The 26,016-nt window shown below is 44.0% G+C and overlaps 1 protein-coding gene across 1 annotated transcript in view; it reads right to left on the bottom strand.

Moving 5' to 3' along the window:
* Positions 1 to 26,016, bottom strand: part of CACNA2D4 (calcium voltage-gated channel auxiliary subunit alpha2delta 4) — a 114,470-nt gene that overhangs the window by 52,248 nt on the left and 36,206 nt on the right. Inside the window, exons 14-23 of the mRNA XM_047742879.1 lie at positions 24,615 to 24,692; positions 23,743 to 23,823; positions 23,106 to 23,180; positions 19,902 to 19,988; positions 19,266 to 19,337; positions 8,969 to 9,030; positions 7,834 to 7,901; positions 5,832 to 5,877; positions 5,641 to 5,738; positions 3,443 to 3,536 (exon numbers count right to left, since the gene is read on the bottom strand). Coding sequence (XP_047598835.1) covers positions 3,443 to 3,536; positions 5,641 to 5,738; positions 5,832 to 5,877; positions 7,834 to 7,901; positions 8,969 to 9,030; positions 19,266 to 19,337; positions 19,902 to 19,988; positions 23,106 to 23,180; positions 23,743 to 23,823; positions 24,615 to 24,692 — 761 coding nt within the window. The remainder of the gene's footprint in view (positions 1 to 3,442; positions 3,537 to 5,640; positions 5,739 to 5,831; positions 5,878 to 7,833; positions 7,902 to 8,968; positions 9,031 to 19,265; positions 19,338 to 19,901; positions 19,989 to 23,105; positions 23,181 to 23,742; positions 23,824 to 24,614; positions 24,693 to 26,016) is intronic.

Genomic DNA, 26,016 nt, shown 5'->3' with positions numbered 1-26,016 from the left:
GTATGTAATTTATTAGATATTATCAAACTGTCCTCCATAGGCTTTGAAACATTTTGTATACCCACTGACAATATACACAAGCCTGATTGCCCACAGCCTTGCCAGCCTGACTGGCAACAAACTTAGATGTTATCAATCTGATGAGTGACAGTTCTAATTTAATTTAAATTTAATTTAATTAAAAACTTGGTACAGTTTTAATTTGCACTCCTTTTATTATGAACTAGACATATATTTAAGGACTATTTGTATGTATTCTCTGAACTGTCCATATTTCTTTTCCTTTTTCCTTCAAAGTGATTGGGTTTTTTACTTCTGTATTTTTGAAGTTCTTCGATAATGTAGGGATATTAAGCTTTTGTTTGTTATATAAGTTGCAAACATTTTTCTGGTTTGTCATTTCTGTTTTCACTTTGCTCATGTTTTTATTTTTGCCAAATAAATATTTTTTATGCTGTTAAATTTGTCAGTCATTCTTTTATTGCTTCTGAATTTTGAGTCATCATTGGGAAAGGTTTCCTAATTCCTAGATTTTAGAGCAATTGGCTCATGTTTTTTTTTTTTTTTTTTAGTACTTATATGGTTTCATTTTTTTTTTTTTTTTTACATTTAAATCTCTGAGTCATTTGGACTTTATCCAGGTGTATGGTGTAAGGAAATAATACAATTTTATCATTCTCCATATGGCTCTCAAACCACATACTAAAGAGTCCATTTTCCCCTGGTCTGACATGTCTTTCCATATGCATTTAGAAGAATTTCTGGATTTTCTATTCTGTCCCCTTGTCTGCCTTTCTATTCTTGTGTTAATACTATACTTTCTAAATTATAGAGATTTTTGCCATATGTTTTAATATGTTGGTAGGACCAAACTTCCTTTGTTGCCTTTCTTTTTCAGAGATTTTTTTACTATTCTTTCAAGTAAATGTTATAATCCATTTATCTGGATCCAGAAAAATACTGATGATATTTTTATTGGGATTACATTAAATTTATAAATTAACTTACAGAGGATTAATGTCTTTGTGATGCTGGTTCTTCCTACCCCAAGACACTGAGTATCTCCTCATTTGTTCAAGTCAACTTTTGTGTCTTCCAGGAGTATATTATAATTCTTCTTGTGTAAGTTTTAGGACAAATTTTATTGTTTATACCTAGGTGTTTCATTACATTTTATTTTTTGCCCTCTTGAATATTTTCACATGACATTTTTAAATCTAGTTTTTTTGTTTGCATAGACAAAGGATCTTAATTTTTGAATGTTCATTTTATACCCTGCTACTTCACGAAATTCTCTTATTGTTTATGGTAGTTTTCCTATAAATTCTTTTGGAGCTTCCAGATATATAATCTTATGACCTTCTTAAACAGAGATAATTTACTTTACCTTTTCTACTTCTCACTGCTTCTATGTGCATTCTCTTCTCTGGCTGACCTGACTGATACCTTCTGACCTTGTTAAGCAGTAGTAGGGGTATGGGAATGCCTTAGTCCTATCTTTAGCTGAGACAGGCTCTAGCTCCATTCAGATGTTGACTTTCAGGCTTAGGTCAAATTTTTTTTTAAGATTTTTATTTTTAAGTAATCTCTACACCCAACATGGGGCTCAAACTTACAACTCTGAGATCAAGAGTTGCATGCTCTACCGACTGAGCTAGCCAGGCACGCCAGTCAATTTTAATTTTATTGATTAGTTTTTTAAAACATGCATGGATATTATTATTTGTTCAAATATCTTTTCTTCATTGATATTAATGATAGGGCATTATATTACCTATATGCCATTTTATATTAATTCTCCAGGCCTTCTTTTCTTTTCTTTTTTCTTTTCTTTTTTTTTTAAAGATTTTATTTATTTATTTGACAGAGATCACAAGTAGGCAGAGAGGCAGGCAGAGAGAGAGAGGAGGAAGCAGGGTCCCTGCTGAGCAGAGAGACCGATGCAGGACTCGATCCCAGGACCCTGAGATCCTGAACTGAGTAGAAGGCAGAGGTTTAACCCACTGAGCAACCCAGGTGCCCGTCCAGGCCTTCTTTTCTAATATACACCTGGGTTAAGAATATTTGTTCTTCAGTGTTTCTCAACTTTAAAAATGTCTCTGGCTAATCTCAGAACTTGGAAAGATAAAGATCATGTCCTTTCTCTCCAAACCAGTGATCCAATTCCCTAGACCCCAGAACCAGGCTGCCAGGTTTTGATTCCAGCTTTGCCACTTGGGAGGCATACGACCTTGGGCAAGTTGCTTATCTCACTCTGCCTTGGTTTCATCATCTGTAAAATGGGGATAACGATAGTATCTATATAGCAAGGTGGTTATGAGGCTCAGTGGGTTAATATACACCAAATACTCAGAACAGTGCTTGGCCTGTTATTTATTTATTTTTTTTGTTCTCTAGTTTTATTTAATTTTGTAGAGATAATACATTCACATGGCTCAAAATTGTACCAAAAATTTATACAGTGAAAAGTGTCCCTTCCATCCCTGTTTCAGTTACCCATTTTTCTACTGAGAAGCAACCAATGAGAACTCTTTCCTACTTGGTCTTTCAAAGATAGTCTATCTGTACATGCACATGTACAGACATACTGTCTTGTCTCCATTTTATAGAAATGGTATCACACTGTGCACAGCTTTTTGTGTCTTGCTTTTTTAAATAGGTGATTGTTTCATATAAAATGCTGTTGTTTTCAGTAGGTTAGCATTAAATAACTTGAGTGTCTTGGGGAGGTTTGACATCTTCATGACGTTAATGTTGAATCTTCCTATTCAGGAACAAGGTGGAGTCCACTATATTCTTGACCTCATTAGTTTTTTACCTTCCCAACATGCATGTGCGTGCATACACACACACACACACACACACACACACACACACACACACACACACACACAAGCCATTTATTTCTTCTTTCTACCTGTCCATTAAATGTGATAGCACCAGGTAAACATCAGCAAAGGGAGTGAGGAAATCTAAGGCACTGGGAAAGACCAAGGCCAAGTCTGTACTTTGTAGTGTCTTGAGCTTACTTGCTGGAAACGAGGTCCTAATCTACTCAAACCACTTTTACCAGGGCACTTGGTGAAGGGGCTCCCACAACTACAGCCCAGCCTCAGAGAGGTGTTCCTGGAATGGGGCTACTGCAGTGTGGGTGGGGGATCTGGACCTATGCCCAGGAGACCATACACTTGATGTTTTTCCAGAGGGGAGAGCAGCAGCATGCGTAGGGTGTGGATGCCGTGCCAAGTCCCTGCTTTACTGGGGCCGTGTGAAGGTAGCTCTCACTCCCCCAACGTCTTCCCACCCTCATCAGATTCCTCTTGGACCCAGTTGTCTCCTGAGCTGCCAGCCACCTAGTGGGAGGGACCCTGACTCAGCCAAGGGAATCCTGGGAGCTGGGGGTGCTTCCCCTCTCAGAAACCTCGCCCAGCCCTGGACATACTCAGAGGCGTTGAGAGCCAGCGCTGTCCAGTAGGCCTCCATGGGGGCGGTCACCACCGCGTCGAGCAGTACCTCCCGCACAAGCTCCTCATCACCTGGGGGCAAAATAAGAGACCAAACAACTTATTTCCTCCATGACGATGAACACAGCTCATCTGCCCTTACGAGGAACTCTGACCTCAGGGGATGGGATGTGCATCATAAGTCCATGTCTGGGACTCATAGAACCATCTATATGAGCTAGAGGAAGTCATGTTGCTTCTCTCAGCCTTCACATATTCAATCCCAAACAATACGTGAGTAGGTCTAAGTGGTTTCTAATGCTCTTCCCAGTTCTGGTATTCTGTGAAGTTAGAACTCCCCCGCCCCCGTGACATTAGCCCTTGTCCTGACCCAGCCCTCTCTCTTCTCTGCTGCCATTCCTCTGCAACTTGGTTATCTCCCTCCCAGCACACTGGCCTTTTGCCAGGTCTGTGAGTTTGAATTTGCCTCAGAGCCTCCGTGCATGCTGTTCCTTGGTCTGGATGCTTCCCCCCTACTCTTTGCATGGGTGGTTCTTTTCCCTCTCTCCTTTTTAAAAAAAGTATTTACTTTTATTGAGGTGAAATTTACTTAAAAAAATCCACCAATTTAAAGCATACACATCAGTGGCATTAAGTACATTGACAATGATTGCAGCCGTCACCTCTGTCTATGTCCACATTTTTATCAACCTCAAAGCTGATCCTGTGCCTGTGAAGGCAATGGGCAGCTCTTTTTCATCCTCCATGTGAGTAATAGGGTCTGACAGAGTCAGGCACTATAAAGGACCCCACACAGAGTCCTATTCATGGTACTTACCACAGTTTGGAATCCCTACATCTACACACATGCTTGCTTCTTTATGGTGTGGTTTCTCCACCAGTTTACGAGCTCCCTGAGAGCAAGGGCCTCACCCATTTGGGCCATCTCTGTCGCTTCAGTGCCCAAACCAGGCCTGGCCCAGAGTACATGCTCAGTACAGATTTACTGATGGAATGAATGAATGAATGAAGGCACAAATAAGTTGGGCCAGATGGGAGGCAAAGTCTTCCTTGGGGGTGATACTTTTACATCAGCAGGACCACTTCTTTTCCAAAGAGGAAGAAGAGGGACCCTACTGAGGGTGTGGCTGATTTCACCAGTTGCTTCTGTGTTGGGAAATTTAAGGTTAGCCTGAGAACAAGGCCCTGGAAAACAAGGCCACAGGCTACAAGACACCAACTGCTGGAAGACTCTCCTTTGCTAAGATGAGGACTTTGGGGGTACAGAGCATCAGTTACTGGCTTAGGGGCCCTCTGCTGGGTAGTGGTAGGGACAGATCTATGGGCAGGCTGAGGCCCTTACACTGTGTGTCTCTCCAGAGCGCTCCCAGTGCCAGGATGAAAGACGTTCAAAGGGATCTGGGTCCCTGACATGGGGATACACCCATGCTATCACAGTGCCAGGACCACAGACAACCTCTTGACTCCAAAGTGAAAATCTCCCTGTTCTCTTTAAGTCATGGGTGAGTTTGAGGGATAAGGCTACTTGGCAGTGAGTAAATTCCTCGGTGGCTCAGCCATGAAAAAGAGTGAAATCTTGCCATTTGCAACAACATGGATGGATCTAGAGAGTATAATGCTAAGTGAAATAAGTCAAAGAAAGACAAACACCATATGATTTCACTCACAGGTGCAATTTATGAAACAAAACAAACAAACAAAGAAAAAAGAGACAGACCAAAACAAAATGAAACAAAATAAAAACAACAGACTCCTAACTACAGAGACAAACTGATGGTTACCAGAGGGGAGGTGGGTGGGAGGATGGGGGAAACAGGTGACAGGGACTAAGAGGGTGCTTATCGTGATGAGCACCATGTAATGAATAGAATTGCCGAATCACTGTACTGTACACTTGAGACTAATAGAACACTGTATATTAATTATGCTTGAATAAAAAAAGGTTGATAATGATAATTAATGCAATAAAACGTCAGTAATTCAGCACTTAAAAAAAACACATCAAGACCTTACCCATCAAGGTTAGTGTACTTTTTTTCTGATTTCACTTTAAATTTGTTTATATAATTTTTGATAAGTATCATACTCGTATGTAGTTAAATTTTTGAAAAAAAGGAAAGGAAAGGAGAAAAGAGAAAAGAAAAGAAAATCTTCCGTGGGTGGAGCTGGCACTTACACTCGAGATCTGGGTCCTCCCCTGTCAGGAAGCGGACCACAGCCTCCAGCTGGCTGAGCTTCCGGTGGTCAGGGTCAATATCCGTGATGCAGTAGATCCTGGAGCCCAGGAGAGTCAATGTCACCTCAGGAAAATTCCACCTTCTTCCCTCCCATTCTCTCTTCCTCACGTACAGTGACTTACCCACTTACCAGTCACTGGCCAGGGCCAGATCTGGGTGAAGCAAGTCGTGCAGGCCTGAAACCAAAGCTCACACTCAGTATGATGCTCGGTGGATGTGGTGAGGGTATGCACCTCAGGTGCTTACGAACAACTGTCAGGAAGCTTCTCTGGGGCAGGACTGGGTTTCATTCTTCCTTATTCTCAGCTGAGGGAGGGACTCAACCGCTATGCTGGTGGTGGGTTTGTACAGATCATGCCTTTGTCCACGTTGCTCCTGCTTCCTGAAATGCTTTTTCTTCCCATTGCCTCATGTCCAAATCTCACCTATTAGGATCTCTCTGAAAGGAGCTAATACTTTGAAACCCGTGATTTTTGGCTTCAATGGTTTCATTGTACCCAACTGAGCTGAATGGCCCATTGAAAGGAGAGCCCAGAGATGGGCCATGTGCATTTTGTGTAATCTCTGTAGTCTCATGCTACCCCTGCACCAGCCGTGTGCTCACTGCGTGTTTGTGGATTGAATAAGTGAAGGAACAAAGGCCCTACAGAGCACCTACTCAGTCCTCAAGAAGGCGTCGTGGATGCCCAGGGAGTTTGGACATTTTGGGGACAATGGGAGACTGAGAAGGAGAGATGTCCAACATCATGGACGTTGTTGTGAAAGAGCGAATGCAGGGATCACATGGGAGCACGGGGCTGGGCACAGGGGTCTACCAGAGACAGCTCCCAGAAAAGCGACATCTACATTGGGACGTGAAGAGTGGGTCTAACTTAGATGAGATGAGAGGGTGGGCCCTGGAGAGGAGAGCTTTTCAAGGGAGAGAACAGCACATGGGAAGACCTTGAAGCTTAGTGCATGGAGAAATGACTCCCTCCCGCCAAAAAATTCAGAGGGCCACTGAAGGTCCTTTAGCAGTGACACAATGTGATCTGGCATTTCTAGATAGGTTCCTCTGGCAGAGATTTACAGGAAAGGAGAGGTGGGAGACCAGTTGGAGGCTGCTGTGACCGTTCAGGAGAGAGGTGACAATGACTGGGGCGGTGGCAGAGAGTTGGACGGATGAGATGCACTCAAGAGATAGTGAGGGAAGAATGGACAGAATGTGGCCATTGGAACTGTGGCCCCACTGTCTCAAGACTTCCCGAGACATCCCTGAGCCCTGGGTATTGGTTTTGTGCTCTCAAGGTGCTCAGGCAGCTGGAAGTCAAGACCATGCTGGGTTAGGGAGCGGGGGGCCCTTCTCTCCCATCCTCCCCCCGACCCTGGTTTCTCGCCGCCCCTCTCAGTTCATGTCTTGTAAGCTCCCTGTTATGGGTTGAGCTGTGTCCCCCGAAAAGATATGTTGAAGTATGAATCCCAGTCTTTGTGAATGTGACTCTATTTGAAAATAGGGTCTTGGCACATGTAGTCAAGTGAAGATGAAGCCATTAGGGTGGGCTGCGACCTGGCATGCCTGGTGTCCCTCTACAAGGCTAAATTAGAGACCCACAGAGGGAGAAACCCTGTGATGAGGACAAAGGCTGCAAGTCAAGGAATGCCTGGGGTTAACAGGAGCTAGCGAGGCCGGGAAGGATCCTGCCCCGGAGGGGTCAGAGTGGGCAGATTTCCAGAACTGCGAGAGAACTCATTTCTGGTTTTTAAGCCCGCCAGTTTGCAGTGCTTTGGTGTGGCCGTCTTAGCCAGCTTCTGTGGATTTGCTCCTTTACTCTTCCCCGCCTCCTCTGTCATGCCCTCTGACAGGTGAAGTCCAGCTTTGTCCAGAGAAACACCTCCCCTCGAGGCCCTCCTCCTCTGGTCCAGCAAAGCTTTCCACGAAGGCTAGTCCTAGGCTGAACTGAGTTTGACAACTTGCCCACAGATCCTGCACACCCTGCAGATCCCCTCCTGGCCAGGCAGCCCCGCTCCGAGAGTCTGCTCTCAAGTCCTGGACTGGGAGGCTTCGGCTCTGCCCCCGGTTGGCCCTGCTCAGTGCCCCGGGAGAATCTGCATTTCCCTCTTACGCTGCCCATCAGTACTTGCCACAGACCCACCGTCTTCCACAGATGTGTTCCCCAGGAGGATGTATTCTCCATGGCCCCTGGACAGCACCACTCCCAGGCTGTGGGGAGAACAGAGAACGAGCATGTTCAGCGACAGCAAGGGCCAAGGGGCACCTGGCCCACCTCCCTCCTTACAGTCACTTGAGGTTTGTGAACTTTCTGCCCCGACAAGTGGCCTGCGGGACAAGATTTTGCCCTTGGCCTTGCAGGTTGTCCCCTCTAGAACTGTTCTATTCTTTTCATCGGCCTTTCTTCCTGAGAAGGACCCTGTACGTTCTTTAGGACAGGAGCCCCCTTGGCTCCCATTTTAGTCAAGAATCATCCCAGAGCTTTCAGGGACCTCCTGAATTGTGAGAGGTTTCTGTGTCCCACGGGGTCCCACAGACAGGAGAGCCCTTTCCTGCCTGGTGAATCCCACAATGCTGTCCTCTCTCTCCTGGTAGAATACTGCTTTTAATATTTGCTGAACATCTGAATCACTTGGGGAGCTCTAAAAGATACTAGTGCTGGGTCCCCACCCCAGAAACTCTGAGTCTACTGGTTTGGGGCATTGGCAACTTTGCAAAACTCCTCAGGTATCTTAATGAGCAGTCCAGGCTGAGCAGGAGAGAAATGAGAAATGAGGCGATTCAGAGATACAGTCTACTTGTTTACTAATCTGTGTAATTCCTCAAGTTGAATACGAGTTGGAAGGAACCTAAGACAATTTCAAATTCCATCTTTCATCTTACCATTGCTTACATTGCTTTGCTTTAAGATCCTCTGTCCTCACCGACCACAAAGAAAGAGCTACTATTTCCTTTTACAAGGGCCTCCTTCTACAGGTAAGAATCAAAGGCCAAGTGCAGTTGAGTACCTTAACTAAGGTCACACAGCCGGCTCGAGGTGGGCTTGGAACCCAGCCCAGGCAGTCCGGCTCCACCCCTGCACAGAAGGATTCACCCAAAGAGTGTGTCTAAATCTTGTTTCCTGCAGGCAAACCTGGGTTTTTTGGGGGGCTACCACAAAAATTGCCAACCAAATCGAAGAAAATTCATTCCCCCGATGGGAGAGCTCTGCCCTGAGTGGTGGGTATTTACATTCCAACCACCGCTCCCCCTTCCACACAAAACGGGGGCCCCCTCACCTGAAAGGTGTGTCACTGATGTCTGTGAAGAAGTAATCGTTGGTCAGGAAAAGAACTCTCTTCTACAAGAAAGAAGGAAAAAGGGTGTTTGCTGGGGAGAGGAATGCCTGATCATGACTTCCACCTCCTCATCGAATGCTTTGGGGTTTCATCGCCTCTGTGCCTCTTCCCTCACCTCCGAACCTTCACCTCCAACTGCCAAGGACATGCCTCACCTTGTTGATGCCACAGGCAAGACCGTCCTCCAGGCCCAGCAAAGCTGCGGCCACGGGGGCTGCCTGACGAAGGGACAGCATGTGCTGTCCCAGAAAGTGGCCGCCAGCCACGTGCAGCTATCGCTTGAAACGTGTGACTAGGGCACTGAAGTTTTACGTTTTAGATAACTGAGTGAATATACGTTGAAATTTAGATAGCCAATGTGGCTAGTGGCTACTGTATCGGGCTGTGCAGGACGGCATGGATAGCGACACTGGGGCTCACATGGGACGGGAGAGGAGACCGCCAGCTGGTGTATGACCCACCTACAACCTCCCCCTTTCTGGAATACAGCCGAGGGGGAGGGGGCAGTGGTCCCTCCACAAAACCCCTCCTAGTGCCACATGCCCTTTTCACAAAGTCCTTTTCCTTGCAAAGCTGCCATATTTTGGGCTTCAGCTGAATTTGTGGAAGTGAGGGCAACAGGGAGAGCACAGTGGGGGTTGGGCACCTGGTGATGGGGACTGAAGGCCAGCTCGGCCACTTCCTGGCTGTGTGCTCTCAGGTGAGTGGCTTCACGGCTCTGAGCATTAAAGTGTCTGCTCATAAGTCAGGACTGACAACAGCACTCTGCGGTGCCTAAGGTTGCTGTGAGGTTGTGAGTGTTTTTCACGGATGGGGGTGGGTCCAGGGAAGAGCCGGATTTGCTCTGGGCTCTGACGTTCTGTGGAAGGTCCTGTCTGCTTATGCCACTGGGAAAGCTGTGGGCTGCGGTTGCCTCTGGAGCTGTTCTTATTCCCTTCACTTCTTTCTGGCTTCTCTTTCATTTTGGAAATGAGAGGAAGATGTCAGAAGGGGACACAGCGGGTGTGGGGTGGCACAGAAAGGTTTGTTCCTATAGGAAACCGGTTTTAGATTAAACCCGAGTGAACCATTCTCCAGCCCTGGCCTCATCCCACAGGCTGCCCTCCTGCTTCCTCTGCCTCTGTCAGCTCCTCTCTGCAGTTTCCCTCCCTCCCAGACGTCCTGCGCAGTCGGGATGGGAGCCAGCGGGACTGTGATGACCTTGGGAGTCCTGTCTTCCAAGGTGGGGCTGGCTTGAGTGTCTAAACTGATGATCTCTTTAATTTTTCCTTTTTTTTCACTTATTAAAGAAAAAGGCAAAATGCATGGATCTTTAGTATGTTCTTCCAGTAGTTTTGATAAATGTGTACAGCCGTGTAGTTACCTCCCCAATCAAGATACGGAGTGTTGTCCCCCGAAAGTCTCTCTGCCTCCTTCCCGTCCAGCCCCACCCACCCTCCAAGGGTCAACTCCGTTCTGAATTCTACCGCCTTAGATTAGGTTGGACTGTTCTCACGGTGTGTGCTTCTTTGGGTCTGGCTTCTTCTGCACAACATAATGTCTTTAAAATCCATCGGTGTTGCGTGTGTCCGCAGTGTGTTTCCTTCTGTTGCCTAGGGGTGCGCTGATGTGTGGGACACTAGCTTGCCTTTGCACTCTCCTATCGATCGGTCCCTTAAATTTTAGCAGAAGGTATGGAACGGAATCTGATTGCAGTTTGAGTTTGCATTTCCTCGATGACAGATGACACATGTTTTCATGTGTATATCTTCGTTTGGGCAGGGTCTACTCAAGTATTTTGCCCATTTTTTTATTGGGTTGTTAGTCTTTTTGTTAACAATCTGAGGAAGCTCTTTATGGATTCTGCACACAGTCTGGGCCTTACTTTTTCATTTTCTTAATGGCGTCTTTTAATGAGCAGAGCTTACTTCTTTTGATGAGGTTCAGTGTATCAAATTTTATGTTTGGTGCTCTTAGCGTTTTGTCTAAGAAATCTTTGGATAACTTCAGGTGGTAAAGATTTTCTATGTTTTCTTGTAGAAGACTTTCAGTTGTAGCTTTTACCCTGAAGACTAGGATTGATCTCCAATTAATTTTTCTGTGTGGTGTGAGTTATGGCTCACCATTTATTTTCTTCATACATTTATACAGTAGGTTCAGCACCATTTGTTAAAAGGACTTTCCTTCCTCCATCGATCCGACAAGCTGTCTTTGTTGAAACTCAGTTGATAGTATGAGAGTTTATTCCAAGATTCTCTATCCTTTTGTCTGTTCTTGCATCACTACCCCCTGCTTGGCTGCCGTAGAGTCAATTTTGAAATCCTGTAGTACGAATCATCCAAATTTGTTCTTGTCTGGACATTTTAGGTCTTTGCAGTTGCAGGTAAATTTTAGAATCACTTCCTCCTGAAGTCTGTTTACATTTGGATATGTGGGCGCCTGGGTGGCTCAGTGGGTTAAGCCTTCAGCTCAGGTCATGGTCTCAGGGTCCTGGGATCGAGCCCCACATCGGGCTCTCTGCTCAGCAAGGACCCTGCTTCCTCTTCTCTCTCTGCCTGCCTTTCTGCCTACTTGTGATCTCTGTCTGTCAAATAAATAAATGAATAATCCTTGAATATGGGATTAATCCTTTGGGAATAATCCTTTGATATGGGATTATGTTCGATCTACACATTAGTTTAGAGAAAATGGATGGCATGGCAATATTGATAACAACTTGTAAACATGATTATATTTTTCTACTCATTTAATTTTTTTTGGACATTCTTTCTGCAATGTTATGTAGTTTTCAGTGCAGAGATCATTTACGACTTTGTTAAATTTTATGTTGTTCAATGCTATTGAAATTGGAACTTAAAAATAATTTATTTCCAATGGTTTGCTGACAATTAGAAATATATAAATAAATAAATAATATAATTTATTTTTATAGTATTGGACAATTGAAAAAATATATGTATATATACATATATATGTGTATATATATATTTATTTTATATATGTGTGTATATATATATATAACATACAATTGATTTTTATAGTATTGACCTTGTGTTCTGTCAGCTTACTAAATTTACTTGTTAGTTGTAGTAGTTGTTTTGCAGATTCTTGGAATTTTCTTTTTTTTCTTTTCTTTTCCTTTTTTTTTTTTTGCTTAATGCAGATTCTTTTTTTTATTTTTTATTTTTTTATTTTCAGCATAACAGTATTCATTGTTTTTGCCCCACACCCAGTGCTCCATGCAATCCGTGCCCTCTCTAACACCCACCACCTGGTTCCCCCAACCTCCCACCCCCCCTCCCCTTCAAACCCCTCAGATTGTTTTTCAGAGTCCATAGTCTCTCATGGTTCACCTCCCCTTCCAATTTCCCCCAACTCCCTTCTCCTCTCTAACTCCCCTTGTCCTCCATGCTATTTGTTATGCTCCACAGATCAGTGAAACCATATGATAATTGACTCTCTCTGCTTGACCTATTTCACTCAGCATGATCTCTTCCAGTCCCGTCCATGTTGCTACAAAAGTTGGGTATTCACCCTTCCTGATGGAGGCATAATACTCCACAGTGTATATGGACCACATCTTCCTTATCCATTCGTCCATTGAAGGGCATCTTGGTTCTTTCCACAGTTTGGTGACTGTGTCCATTGCTGCTATAAACATTGGGGTACAGATGGCCCTTCTTTTCACTACATCTGATTCTTGGAATATTCTACGTAAACCATCATCTCATCTGTAAATCCAGACAGTTTTACCTCTTCCTTTCTAATTTTTGTGCCTTTTGCAGTCAAATGCTCTACCACTGAGCTATACCCCCTCTATTTCTGTGCCTTTTGTTTTGTCTCCTTGCCTTATGGCAAGGATAGGTCCTAGCAGGGTCCAGTGCAATGTTGAACAGAGGTGGTGAAAGCAAGCATCCTTCTCTTGTTCACATTTTTAGGGAGGAAGTATTTAATATTCCATTACTTAAAGTTAGCCTTTTCATAAATGCCTTTTATCAGATTGAAGAAATTTCCTTTTGTTTTCAGTTAAATTTTGTCAAACGCTTTTTTAGCATCTATTGAGATGACCATATGGTGTTTCTCTCTTACTCTGTTAATGTAATGAATTACATTGCTTGACTTTTTTGAATGTCAGATTTGCCTTCCATTCTTGGGATAACCCCACCATGTGCTATTGTTGCCACGCATCTTATACTTCTGTATGTTATACGCCCTATAATACAAGGTCAAAATTTTTGTCTAACATAGTTTTTTTTGAATGATTAAAAAAATAAAGTCATATTAATATGCTCATTTACCATTTCCAGAGCCATTTGTTTCCTCATATAGATCTGAGTTTCCATCTGTGTCATTTTTCTTCAGCATGAAGGATTTCCATAAACATTTCTTATAGTGCAGGTCTGACAGTGATAAACTCTGTTGTATTTTTTTATAAGAAAAAGTCTAAATACACATCTTGTTGGAAGGATATTTTCTCCATACATAGACTTTTGGGTTGACAGTTTTTTCTTCCTTTGGCATTAAAATTTTTTATTTTATTGTTTTTGATGAGAAGTCAGCCATCATTCTATTATTGTTTCCCTCTAGCTTCTTCTAAGATTTTCTGGTGCAGGTGTATTATGGTGAGCCTAGCTGTGGCTTCTTTTTCTTCTTATCCTGCTTGAGGTTTGCTGAAATTTTTATATCTGTTGGGTGATGTTTTTCACAATAGTCAGGATATTTGGGGCATTATTTTTTCAAATAGTTTCTGTTCCATTCCTTCTGCCTTCTTCTGGGACTCCAAGGACATATGTCAGACTATAGATAACTGAGGGAGAATTTTTTTTCAAAAATTTTTTCAAAATTTTCTTTGTTCTTCAGAATGGATGATTTCTATTTATCTGTCTTCAAATTCACTGTCCCGTTTTCCTCCAATCTGCTGATAAGACATCCAGTGAAAATTTCATTTCAGATATTGTACTTGTCAGTTTTAGAATTTCCACTTGGTTCTTATGGTGGTTTTATACTGTGTCAAATTAACAAAGCTGGAACTACATTTCCAGACTCACTTCCCTGTCTGGTTCCAAGTTAGGCCTGCTCAAAGAGATTTTCATGAGGTTTATAAGGCAGAAGTGAAGCAGCACCATTTTACATGCTACAGGTAAGTCTAGCATATCAAGCACTTGCAACTTGCTCTGAGCTGTTGGCTCACCTTCTTGGCATGGGGCAGCAGCCCCAGAATCAAAACTTCCCCAGCTGCCACTAGACCTCCTCCTTCAGGTTCCCTGAGATCGGAGCCTGGTGATCGTCTGGCTCCACGTGAAAGGCACTCGCTCTTTCTTGGAGATTACCGACACCATTGTGATAATTGTGATTGGAGGTAATAAGAGACAGGTGTGGGTTTTAGCTGTCTTCATGGTTCCTATTTTTCCTCATAGGTTTCAGTTTGTTCTTGTTTTCTTTTGCATTCTGTCCAGCTTTCCTTTTAAACTGCTGACCCTACTGACTTATGATGACCTCATGCTCACCACACAATGCAGAGACACCAGTCTCACAGACTTCTCTACCAGAAATGACAGTCTTGTAATGTTTAACTCCTGGAATAAAGCCCTATATCCATATCAATTGTAGCGGACTTACTTCTTTGATCAAACCCCAACCATTTCTCTGTTGAAATTCTCCATCTAGTCACTCATTCTGATCATCTTTTAACTTCTTGTGCATATTTATCACACCTGCTTTTAAGTCCTTCTAATTCCAAAAGCTGGTCATCTCTAGGTCAGTTTCTAAGACTTTTTTTTCTCTTGATTATGAGTTACATTTTCCAGTTGCTTCAAGGGTCTGATCATTTTTATTGCAGACTGGCTATTGCAAAGAATAGGCTGTAGATCTTTGTCTTCCTCTGGAGAATGTTGGTTTCTATTTTAATCAGTGGATAAATAATTGGCTGATAACCTTGAGCATGTGGAGGCTTAGATTTACATTTTTGTTAAGGTGGGTCTGTTTCAACTTTGTCTTTAGGTCTAGAGTGGATCTCCTGGTCTTGGGACATTGTCTTTACTCCTAAAGTGTAGCATCTTCTGTGCTTTCAAAGAAAGTCCTGAGCTATTTACCAAGTCTCTTCATGTTGGTGTGACTCGAACTCCAAACTACCTTCACTACCATAGATAGCAGTTGAAATCCTTGTTCTGATTTTCAGCTCTCTAACTGTTGCTTTGCACTGGGTACTTAGATTCACCCCTGTGTATATGTAGTTTAAGGAAGGTCAGTCAAGAATTTGAGAGGAGTCTGTATACATATGTTAGGGCCAGCCCACCTGTGGATCCCTCATTTCTAGGATACCTTCCTTCATGTTCAGACATTCTGAGAGCCCGAATTCCATTCTCTGATACTTCAAGGTAACTTTCTTCTTGAATTGTAGCTCTTTCATTTAAACAGACTGGGGCATGCCCTTCAGAAAAGAAAATCCCACAAAAATGTGTATTTCACCCAGTGTAGTTCTCTTGATTCAAAAGTTGAAACCTCTTCAACCCTTGTTTCTGCCTGCTTTTGGTCATTTTCATATGCCCTTAAATGTTTGTTTTTTATATTTAGTCCAAATTTATAGTTGTTATGTGCTGGAGGATTAGTCTATTGCAAATTATTCATAGTTTGCAATATGAGTACTGCATAACTGGAATCATAACTGAGAATCTTTAAAGGCTGAGGCAAAAGGAAGAAAGAAGGAGTGGGGGTTTCGTTGAATCCCCATTAAACAGAAAGAGAGGACTGGAGAGCTTTGGAAGATGAGAGTGAAGAGGCGTCAGAACAGTCTCCGCGTTTAATAGATTGCCTCCCTTTTCTGTAAAACACAGTGTGTGAGTGAGTGAATGAGTGTGTGACAAAGAGAGAGAATGAAAAAGTGCCACAGAGCACTCTAATCTTGTCCCTCTGAATCCAACGCATAGGGATTAGAAAGCACTGGAGGAACATGGGGCAAAGCTGCCCTAACTACATGTGCCAGTTGCTCTGTGTGTGTGGGTGTGTGTATCATATGCCCAAGCTAGCAGGGGTAACTTGGAAGAACCTGAAGGCTAGTAAAGAAATCTCCCTCCCCCACTGCTAATTATTTGTTCTAAACTCTCAAACAACATGCAAAGGATAAAAAGAGCCTTGGATAAGATGCTCCAGGATAGGGGCACCTGGGTGGCTCAGAGGGTTAGGCCTCTGCCTTCCGCTCAGGTCATGATCTCAGGGTCTTGGGATCGAGCCCCGCATCAGGCTCTCTGCTCATCGGGGAGCCTGCTTCCCTTCCTCTCTCTCTGCCTGCCTCTCTGCCTACCTGTGATCTCTGTCAAATAAATAAATAAAATCTTTAAAAAAAAAAAAGATGCTCCAGGATATGGTGATTATCTGTTTTTTCTTTTAAATGTGTCCCAAGGGGGCACCTGGGTGGCTCAGCGGGTTGAAGCCTCTGCCTTCGGCCCAGGTCATGATCCCAGGGTCCTGGGATTGAGCCCCGCATCGGGCTCTCTGCTCATCGGGGAGTCTGCTTCCCTTCCTCTCTCTCTGCCTGCCTCTCTGCCTACTTGTGATCTCTGTCTGTCAAATAAATAAATAAAATCTTTAAAAAAAATAAATGTTTCCCAGGACATTTGACCAGGATACTACTGGTGGATTAGAAATTATGACACCATTTACTGGTTCACATTTTGGGAAAAACAGCCTGTATCCAAATGGCAAATAGGAGGCCTGCAGGCCAAAGCTGGACTCCTTATCAGTTTGAGATCCTTGATATCAGCCCATATAGTGTTTTTAATACTTTTGGAATTAAATGCATAACATTTAAAAATATGGATTCTTAGCTGTCTCCTTTAGATGGTACATGTAACATTTCAGTTCCCAGCATCTGCAGTACCAAGACTTGTCTGTTTCTCTTACTCACATTTCTGAACATGGCCTATCTGGCCCCATAGGTTTTTGACTTTCTGAGTCCTGCTCTAAATCTTGCTGGGTTGCCATTACTGTTTTGGGAATGCCAACATAGTTGCCTGTCTGGTATTTAGGGGAGATGGAAAAAGGTCTGAATTGATCTATGGGAAGTAAGGATTCATGTTATATCCCCTAAAGGAAACAACAAAACAGGTCACCACCTTTCAGGATGATAACAGATATTCCCACAATGCTTTAAGAAGGCATTCCCTTGGCTTAGGCTTGTAGAGTGTTTCTACTGAGGCACAAGCTTGTGAGGTGAGACAGGCCATTGAACTGAGAAGGCTGGGGTAGACTAGCAGGCAAGAACATGACAGGACTGTCTGCAACTCTTAAAAAGAGAAGACATGTAGGGCAGACAGAGCAATCGGTAAAGAACAAAATGTAGCAACACTGGGGAGAGTGGCATCATAATAGATCAGAGCAGTGAGAGGCTGGATACTGCTGCAGTGGTCTTACAGCTAAACATCCGACACTCACAGTGCAGGTGCAGCAGCTTCTGAGCATGCAAGTAAAGAGAGGAAAGATTAGAGAGTTGAGTTATGATATAATGAGGCAGAGGAAGAAGAAAAGACCATGAATTTTAAAGATGGAAACAGAATTCTAAAGAGACACTCTTGGGAAATCTTTGAGCTAGAGATTGAGTGGAGAATTCAGGGCCACTCCTACAGAAAAGCTTTATGCATTAGTGATTAAGAGTATGTGGTTTAGAATCAGACACATGTGGGCTTTGCAATTAATCATCTAGGTGACTGGGCAAGCTTTTAGTTTCTCTGAATTTCGTCATCTATAAAATGGGGGTTAGGATAGTACGTACTTCACAGGGCTGTGAATGTTGAGGGGATACTTACAAAGTGCTGAGTCCAGCTTCTAATAAACATTAGCTACCGTTATTATTATTAGTAGTAATTATAGTAGTCATACCATGAACACCTATGTGCTATGAAATGCACATCTCCCTCATAATCGTGATCAGCATCACCCAAGAGCTTTTGTTAAATTATAGTTCAACCTCGGTGTTTTATTAGCAGCAACGAACACATTTCAAAGGGATGAGCAGCGCTCGCTTCAGCAGCACATATACTAAAATATCAAAGGGATGAGCAGAAATTTGAGGAGAGGTTCAGACTGGATCTGGTTAGAACACTCTCTTGGTGGCTCTGAGAAGCATGAAGGCAACATGAGAACACTGGGCACTGGGAGGAAAGGATGGAGGACACACAGTGCCTACTTCATAAGTTGGTCTGAATTACATATAGTATAGCCATACTTCAATCTGTCTGGAAGTTGCCTTCTGCCATGTGCATGTTAAAATTTTCACTATAGCTACCTTAAATGCTTTGGCAGGGCTGGGTTAGGGAAGAGCTCCCTTGTGCATTTATATGCAGGAGTCTGTTGGGATAAAAGTGGAGCTGCATGGAAGAAACCTCTACTTTTTTTGGATTAGGGGAAGGAGCTTCTGTAACTTGTGTTCTGACATCACTGATGTTGCCCAGTTTGCCTAATGGAGGCCCTTCCCAGTCCAGAGCTTATAAAAAGCAGGCAAATGCCACATAAATCAGATACTGGTCCCAGGGAAATTCAGCCCATGTGTCTAAAGGGAATGCAATGAATTGCTTTTCCTTTCCAATGCTTTCTTGTTTGGCTTCCATGGAGGTTTGTGTTTGTGGAAGAACTTGGGTCTAATTGTTGCAGACAGATGCCTGTGTTCTTTTAGCTGAGGCAGATGGGCAACAAGAGGAGGAGGTGGGGGTGGTTGTGAGGGAGGAGGTGACATTTGTAAATATGTCAAGGGACAATGCAAATTCAGCATAAATGCAGTGGAACCTTTTAAATGAGAAGATGAAATGATCTTTTATAAATGATGAACCGATCTGGGAAGATAGCAATGGCATCAGTGAAGGGATTGATTCTTGAGCATCTGTAGTGACAGTGGATTATTTTTAACCTCTTCCCATATAACATGATTAACAAGAGTTGCTAACAATTTGCAAAATTAACTATCACTTTCCCTCCTTCCATTATAAACAAAAAAAGGGCCGCATAGCAGGCAGCAGTAGGAAGAAAGAAGAGTTGTAAACGCCTTGAGCTAACCTACTGCTCAGTAGTCTCAAAAGAACTGACCAGATCTTGGCCAAATGCTTCTCTGGGGTTAATGCACACTTTGATCTACTGTCTACAACAAACACTCAAGTCTTAAGCTCTAGTTCAGGTAGGCTCAAATCCCTTCTCACCACCCCAAACCTCAGTCAATTGGGATGCTGCCTTCTTGGGACCAGACCCTGGTTCTTTCCTTTGAGCACCTTACCCCTTTGTCCAGTGGAACCTTCACGTCCATAGAGAGAGAACCTGTTTCCCCATTGATCATGGCTGTTCTGAGCTTCAAGAGGAAAGATAATGGTATTAGTCCCCTGGCTCACACTGGAGGGTAGAAGGCACTGAGCTTTATTGACCAGACTGCAGGTGATCCTTAGGAATATTTCCAGTTCTTCCCTCTTTCCTTTAAGCAGAATACGGGGAGGGAGTATCGACCTGATTCTAGCTAGTTTCATTTAGCTTATAATTCCAGATCTTCACCAAAATAATGCTCCCAAGTACCCTGATGTATGAGAGAACATGGTACCATAATACTGAGACATAATTTCCTCTAGAATGAGTACTGACCAACCTCCCCAAATCAGACTGAAACACCACTGGAACTCAACCTCTGTGGCTTATAGACATGGCTCCTTCCACCTTAGCACTCCCTGAGACTCAGGAAGATACCATTATGTTGTTATAGTTGTTGGAAGGATTGCCCATTATGGAAACTGCTTCTGGTTTGGGATTGGAAAGCCTCCCCTGAGAGGAAGAGAGTGGGCCCAGAGCTCACTGCCCCGCAGCTGGCTTCTGTGCTGGCTATGGAGCCATACTCGCTCCTCCTTCCTCTGCTTTCCCTACTCACGGTTTCTGCTTGGTCTTCCCACTCCACTTCAGAGAGATCCACGCTGTTGTAGTTTGGTTTGGGTTTCAGTTTCTTCCCCTCTCTGTACTGGAGTGGGCAGATTGGGAAGAAAGATGTGAGGTGAAGCACGAGGCCCTGCTCAACTTTCATCTCTTCTCTGAAGCCTTACAGATATTTTCATCAAATCAAAGAATCTCAGGGATTCCTGAAGGTTATCTGGGCCACCCTTCCACCTGAGGCAGCATTTCCCTTCCTAACATTTGTGACAGCTCATCTCACGGCCTCTGAGTGTTTCCCATGGTGGGGACCTCCCTATTTTGTGAGTCAGCTTGTTGTAGTTTGGACAGCTCTAATCATTAGGAAGCTCTTCCCCATACAGAGCTCAAGTCTGGGCCCCCCGTTACTTATACCCATTGGCCTTATTCTTTCCCTAGAGCTACACTGGATGTTTTCCACCTGATGGCTGTTGAGGTTTTTGAAGGTGCTTGTTATTCCTGACTACACCTCTCCAAGCTAAACGCTCACAGGTTGCAGATGCCTCAACTCCCTCGGAATGGGCTCTACGTTGTCATTGTCACTCCCAGAATGGAGTGCCCAGGATGAATGTCAGTATTTCAGATGGGGTTCCGACCAGTGTGGTGTGTGCGTGTGACCTGCGTGGGCCACAATATCATATGGCTTTGCCTGTACCTCTGATTCAGCTGGATTTCCAGGACAGCTACACTGCCCAGACAGCCAAAATTGAGTTCTCAGTCACTTAAGTGCCCTTGGCTTTCCTTGCATGGCACACTGTTAAACTACATCTTTTCAATACTATGCTTGAACACTGACTATTTTGCAGAGCTTTCCATGCATCCTAATATATTTATCTTGTTAATTTCAGCCCATCGTTTAGAAGAGTACTTTCTGAATATGATTTTTCTCCTTATTGTATTATCCATACCTTCCAGACTTTGTGTCATCTGGTTTCTGTGTTTTCATCTTGTTGATAGAATTCTTGAATGGGACAAAGCCAAGGACAGACAGATTCTGTAGCACCTAAAGAAGGCCTCCCTCCAGCTCAACACAGAGCCATTAATCAAGTCTTTGAATGTTATTATTTCCTGGCCCTACCTTCCCTCCCTCCCTCTCTGCTACCAAGACAGATTATCGTCAAGTTATCTGCCACTAGGTTGGCAGCATTTCCCACCTTTAGTTTAATAATAGATCAAAAAAGGAAAGGGATGGTTTATTATCAGGGTAAATTAAGAATTAATCAGAGGGTCTACTTTTAGCAGAATGAGGCCCCCAAAGATGCTCGAATGGTTGAAGTCCCCTATCACTGTGTATCGTGCTTCTGCCAGTTTTTATTTCTTTCCAGAAATTGTCACCCTCATTTCTTGCCTCTCTAGGAGGTCTGCACTGTAACTGACACAGCAGTATTGTCCTTTTCTTCTCACCCACCCTTGGATGACATTCCATTCCTGGTCTTGCTGAGGCCTGTGCTCTTGACAACCAGCACTGCCCTACCATTTTTTACATCACCTCTCTTTCTTTTGAGTAAGGTGCAATATTCCGCATCATTGCTATTGTCTTATTCCTCATCATTGCTATTGTCTTATTCCTCATGATACTTGAAAGATCATCTCTAGCTCCTCTTGTTCAAACCATAATTCCACTTTGTATAATGGCTCATACTTTGAGCTCCAACAAAAAGATTTCAGGCCAACAGTATGGCTCTTGACCCTCTTTTGATTTATTACTAGGCATATCCTCTATTACTCTTCTTTTTTAAACTTAAGTATTGTTCTCCTTAATACCTATCACAAACTGATAGTGTTTCCTTAGGCAGCTCATTATGTTGGCTTTACATAGTGATGTTTGTCATGTAATAATGATCTACACAGTATTTTTCTCTAATTGTTTCATTTGTGTAAGTCTATTTGGGTATACTTTTTTTCCTTAATTAGACTATCACCTTCTGTTTATAGCATTCTCAGAGTGTTATAAGGTCAGCCACCCAGTAGGTCCACAATATCAACTGATTGGTCTTATATTCATCTAGATTATAGAGTTGTTGACAGATGAGTTTCTGATCAGTGCCCTTTAATTTTACAAGTCAGCTCCATGATTGACCTTTTTCTCCCCTAGTGAGTCATTTTGTTGCCATTGGGGTTGCCTCCTACAGAACCCACTGGTACCAGTCAGTGACCCATTATGGTTCAGATGCTTGCCCAGTAGAGTCTGAATTGGGGAGACAACACGGCTTCTAGTGTGCCCCGATCTCTCTACTCTGAACCTCTACAGTTTGCCTTAAATAGCTCAATCAGTTGCTTTATGAACATTCAGTATATATCTGAACCAAACTGAAATGACACGTGATTTGGCTGTTTTCTCCAAATGGCAACTGGAGCAGATGAGCCCCTTAGTAAGTTCTCACAAATTTACTCTGCTAGCTACTTTCTTCAGCTGCCATCTCAATTCAGAATGAGACTGAAAGGGGAAAGGGCTAAGATTCCTGTAACTTCCCTCCCCCTGCTGGTCCCAGCACTCACACTGAGAGGTATGGTCACTGTTGTCATCAATAGTGGCCAAGTGCCATGACCAGAGGCAGTAGGGAGCTCCTAGTCTTGGAGGTAGAAGCTTTAGATAAAATGACCCAACTTTCTCTCTTGGCTCTCAGTTGTTCAGTCAACTGCATATGAAAATGCCCCAAGCCCCTGTATCAGTATGGAGGGAGCCAGGAAGGAGGCAGGAGCACTCGGGAACATATCCCAAGACAAACTCAGGGAGTCATAGCTCTGCTGTCCCACCTCTCATGTGACTCTTTCCTTGCCATTATTGTTATTAACTTAATGTTCACACCACCCCAGGTGGGGACCCTGAAGGTCTGATGATACCACTGTCAGGCTCCAAGAGAAGTGTGGTGTGACTGAGGCAGTGACAGGAACGTAAGTGGCTTGTCCTTCAGGGAAAACTGCACATTTCATTGCATGCCCTCTGGTCTGTTCATCAGTCAGTTCATGAATTTTTGCTTTGTCTTTCCTGCTAGATTACAAACAATTTGAAGACAGGGACCATGACTTAAATTTTTTTTTCTTATATTACCCTTTGTTTGGGTTCTTAAATGGAGCCCAGTGTGTGTTCATTGTTTTAACTGTTCTTATGAACTATCTCCAGATCCCATAGAGTTAAGATCCCAATGCAAATAAGATCTGTACCTACCAGGGGTCGGAGATCAGGATGTGAGAGAATGTAGCCATTGTTGGTGTTCAAAAAGGCATATCCATGCACTCCAAGCTGCCAAAACAACAGGAATTGATGGGCATCAGACCTGTTATTTGGGTTGGAGTTAGGAAATGGTCAGGCTGCAGGACGGTTAAAGATGACAGCTCACAGTGGTGAGGTTCTCAAATAGGAATATTAATGGGGCCAGCACCATGCTTCTAGCCACGAAGTTTGAATTTTTTCCTAAATTCTACTGTTTATAGCAGCTGCAATAATGCATATCATTACTTGACCTCTTTCCCACCACATGTTCTAGGTGCTTTGATGATGTAATCTCACATGTTCTCCAAACAGGACTGCATGGCATGGAGGAACAGATGGAAAAACCAAGGCACCAGGAAGGGAAAGAACTTGCTCAAGGCCACAGAACGAGTCAGAGCTGGTGGTGACAAAAGGTCTCAGAAGTCCAAACCATTGCTCCATGCTCAGTGCCTGCACTTCCCTGGCGGTGGGATGGCAGGGCCCCATCCCAGCTCTGGGCTTGGCTACATTGCCTGCAGAGAGGCTCTGGAACTGGGTAAGAGAGCTCCAAGGGAGTCTGTGATCACCACTCACGCATCTGACCCAGGCTCACCTTATAACGGGGTGCCAGCTTCATCAGCTCCCTCAGGGCCACATCAGAGCCCACCACACCCAGAAGAATGCCGTGGGATCGCTGGAAAGAAAAACATCAGGGTCAGGGGGGACTTGGCTTCCCTGTGCACAGGATCAGACTGGACCCTTGCCTTTCCCAGATCCTGGAAGAGGAAGCAAGCCGCTTAGGCCTTATATGACCCTTCTTCTGCAATTGGATTTTGGGCTGAGCTTTTTGGAATAAACATCTAGAACCTATCAGAAGAGGTCCCAGGAGTAATCTCAGCCACTGGAAAGATTAATTTCCAGTATTAATATTTAAATTGTAATATTTAAAAGAAATATAAAATTGAATGAAATATTAATTTTCATAGCAGAGGCTGAAGTATCAAAATCCCAGGGACCATAACCTATGGACACTCTGAAACACACAATGCCTATAAGGAAACATTTTCTAACCAGAGGAAGGATGGAAGTTTCTAGAAATTCCCTCACCAGAGGCCTTTATCAACAAATTAGAGGCTGCCCAAACTGGTAGGTTAAGTGTTATTTTGCCAGAAGGTTGGCAAGGGAACCTTTCTAGCCTTATATCCCAGGACAGTGGTTACAAGTTCAGAGCACTAGGACAACTCCAAACCGGCTGAACAGAATCACAGGGTGAGATTTGGGAAATACAGACACCACACCACTTTCCACCCTCACCCCTTCCCAACCAAGAGATTCTGGTATAGCTGGTTGGGCATCGGGCATGGAATCTGAATATGAAAGAGGGCTCTGATATGTAACCAAGTCAAGAACCATTGGTCTAAAGAGGCCAGCCCACGGCCCCAAATTCTAATCCCTGTTGCAGCTTCTCAGAGAGTGGCCACTCACTGTTTCATTCTTTTTGCTGAAGACTGGCATGGCCACAGTGGTGAGCAGCATCATGTTCTGGGCCTGCGAAGTGGAGAGCTGTCAAGGAGGAAAGAGAAAAGGACAGAGAGTTCAGAGTCCATAGTGTGGAGGACCCAGAGTCACCCGTGTGAACTACCACTGAAGTGTCACCTTCCAACAGGAGGAAAAAGCCACATGTGAGGTTCCCCTTCTCTGCAAAAGGAGAGCTGGCAGTAATGCTGGAGGAGAGAGGTTGGATGGAGAGGGGATCAGGACGACATCACTTAGCAACAACTGTCCTAAGCCAGGGCAAGTGTCAGAACCCCAGAGCCCATAGCTCCCAAACATGCTCATGAAGTCCTCTGTCTCAAGCATGCCAAGGAAGAGTATGAGCTCGGGGAACAAACCCGTCCTGCACATACCCAGAAATCTCTGCCATGGACCCAGGGTTGGCACACACAACAGTCCAGGCCAGTTCAGAGGGAGAAGGACATTGACAATGAGCCACCTGCGAACACAAGGGCACGCATGGGGAAGCACAGCTCAAGGGGAGGCTACAACATAGTTGTAGCTGATCGTAGGGTCACTCCTAACGCCCATCAGACAGACCCACAACCTCTTCCTCACTGAGAAGGCCAGAGCCACGTCATTCCCCACCTCTGAGATGGCCCTCCTTCCCGACTGCCTCATCTTACTGTGTGGGCTCCTTCAGCCTCCTTGGAAGCTGCAAGCATCCCACTTTGTTATGAAGACAGGCCCTCACAGGTGCTGTGTGCAGGTGTGTTTGATATGTGCGCTCGTCATCAGGATCGACCCAATGCTGTGCTGAGCCCATGGAGTTCTATAGTATTCTTTCCTGGAGAATGAAGAACTTTTAAAAATTGGATATATTTGGGGTGCCTGGGTGGCTCAGTGGGTTAAAGCCTCTGCCTTCAACTCAGGTCATGATCCCAGGGTCCTGGGATCGAGCCCCACGTTGGGCTCTTTGCTCAGCAGGGAGCCTGCTTTCTCTTCTCTCTCCCTGCCTGCCTCTCTGCCTACTTGTGATCTCCATCTATCAAATAAATAAAAAAACTTTTAAAAAATTGGATATATTTGACACATAACCTCGTATTAACTCGAGGTATTGCTTAAGTGTTGCTTTGATACATTTGTGTTGTCATGATTACCATTGTAGTGATGTCTTTTATATTATGTAATTATAATAAAATATTGTCTGTATTTGTTACACCATGCATAGATCACTAACCAACAAGGGAAGAGGGAAGGAACAAATCTGGAGCAGAAGGACTCTGTCCAGGGAGGACAGGTTTGAACAGGTCTGCTCACCAGCTTTCCAGGTCTCTGGGGGCAGCATCCAGGCAAGGGTCTTCTAGCGGGCTGAGCCTGTCCACCCTTCACC

The sequence above is a fragment of the Lutra lutra genome, chromosome 8, assembly GCF_902655055.1.
Source record: "Lutra lutra chromosome 8, mLutLut1.2, whole genome shotgun sequence".
Classification (NCBI taxonomy): domain Eukaryota; kingdom Metazoa; phylum Chordata; class Mammalia; order Carnivora; family Mustelidae; genus Lutra; species Lutra lutra.
Note: the sequence above shows the minus strand (reverse complement) of the source record. Positions and strands in the feature narration are given on the sequence as shown.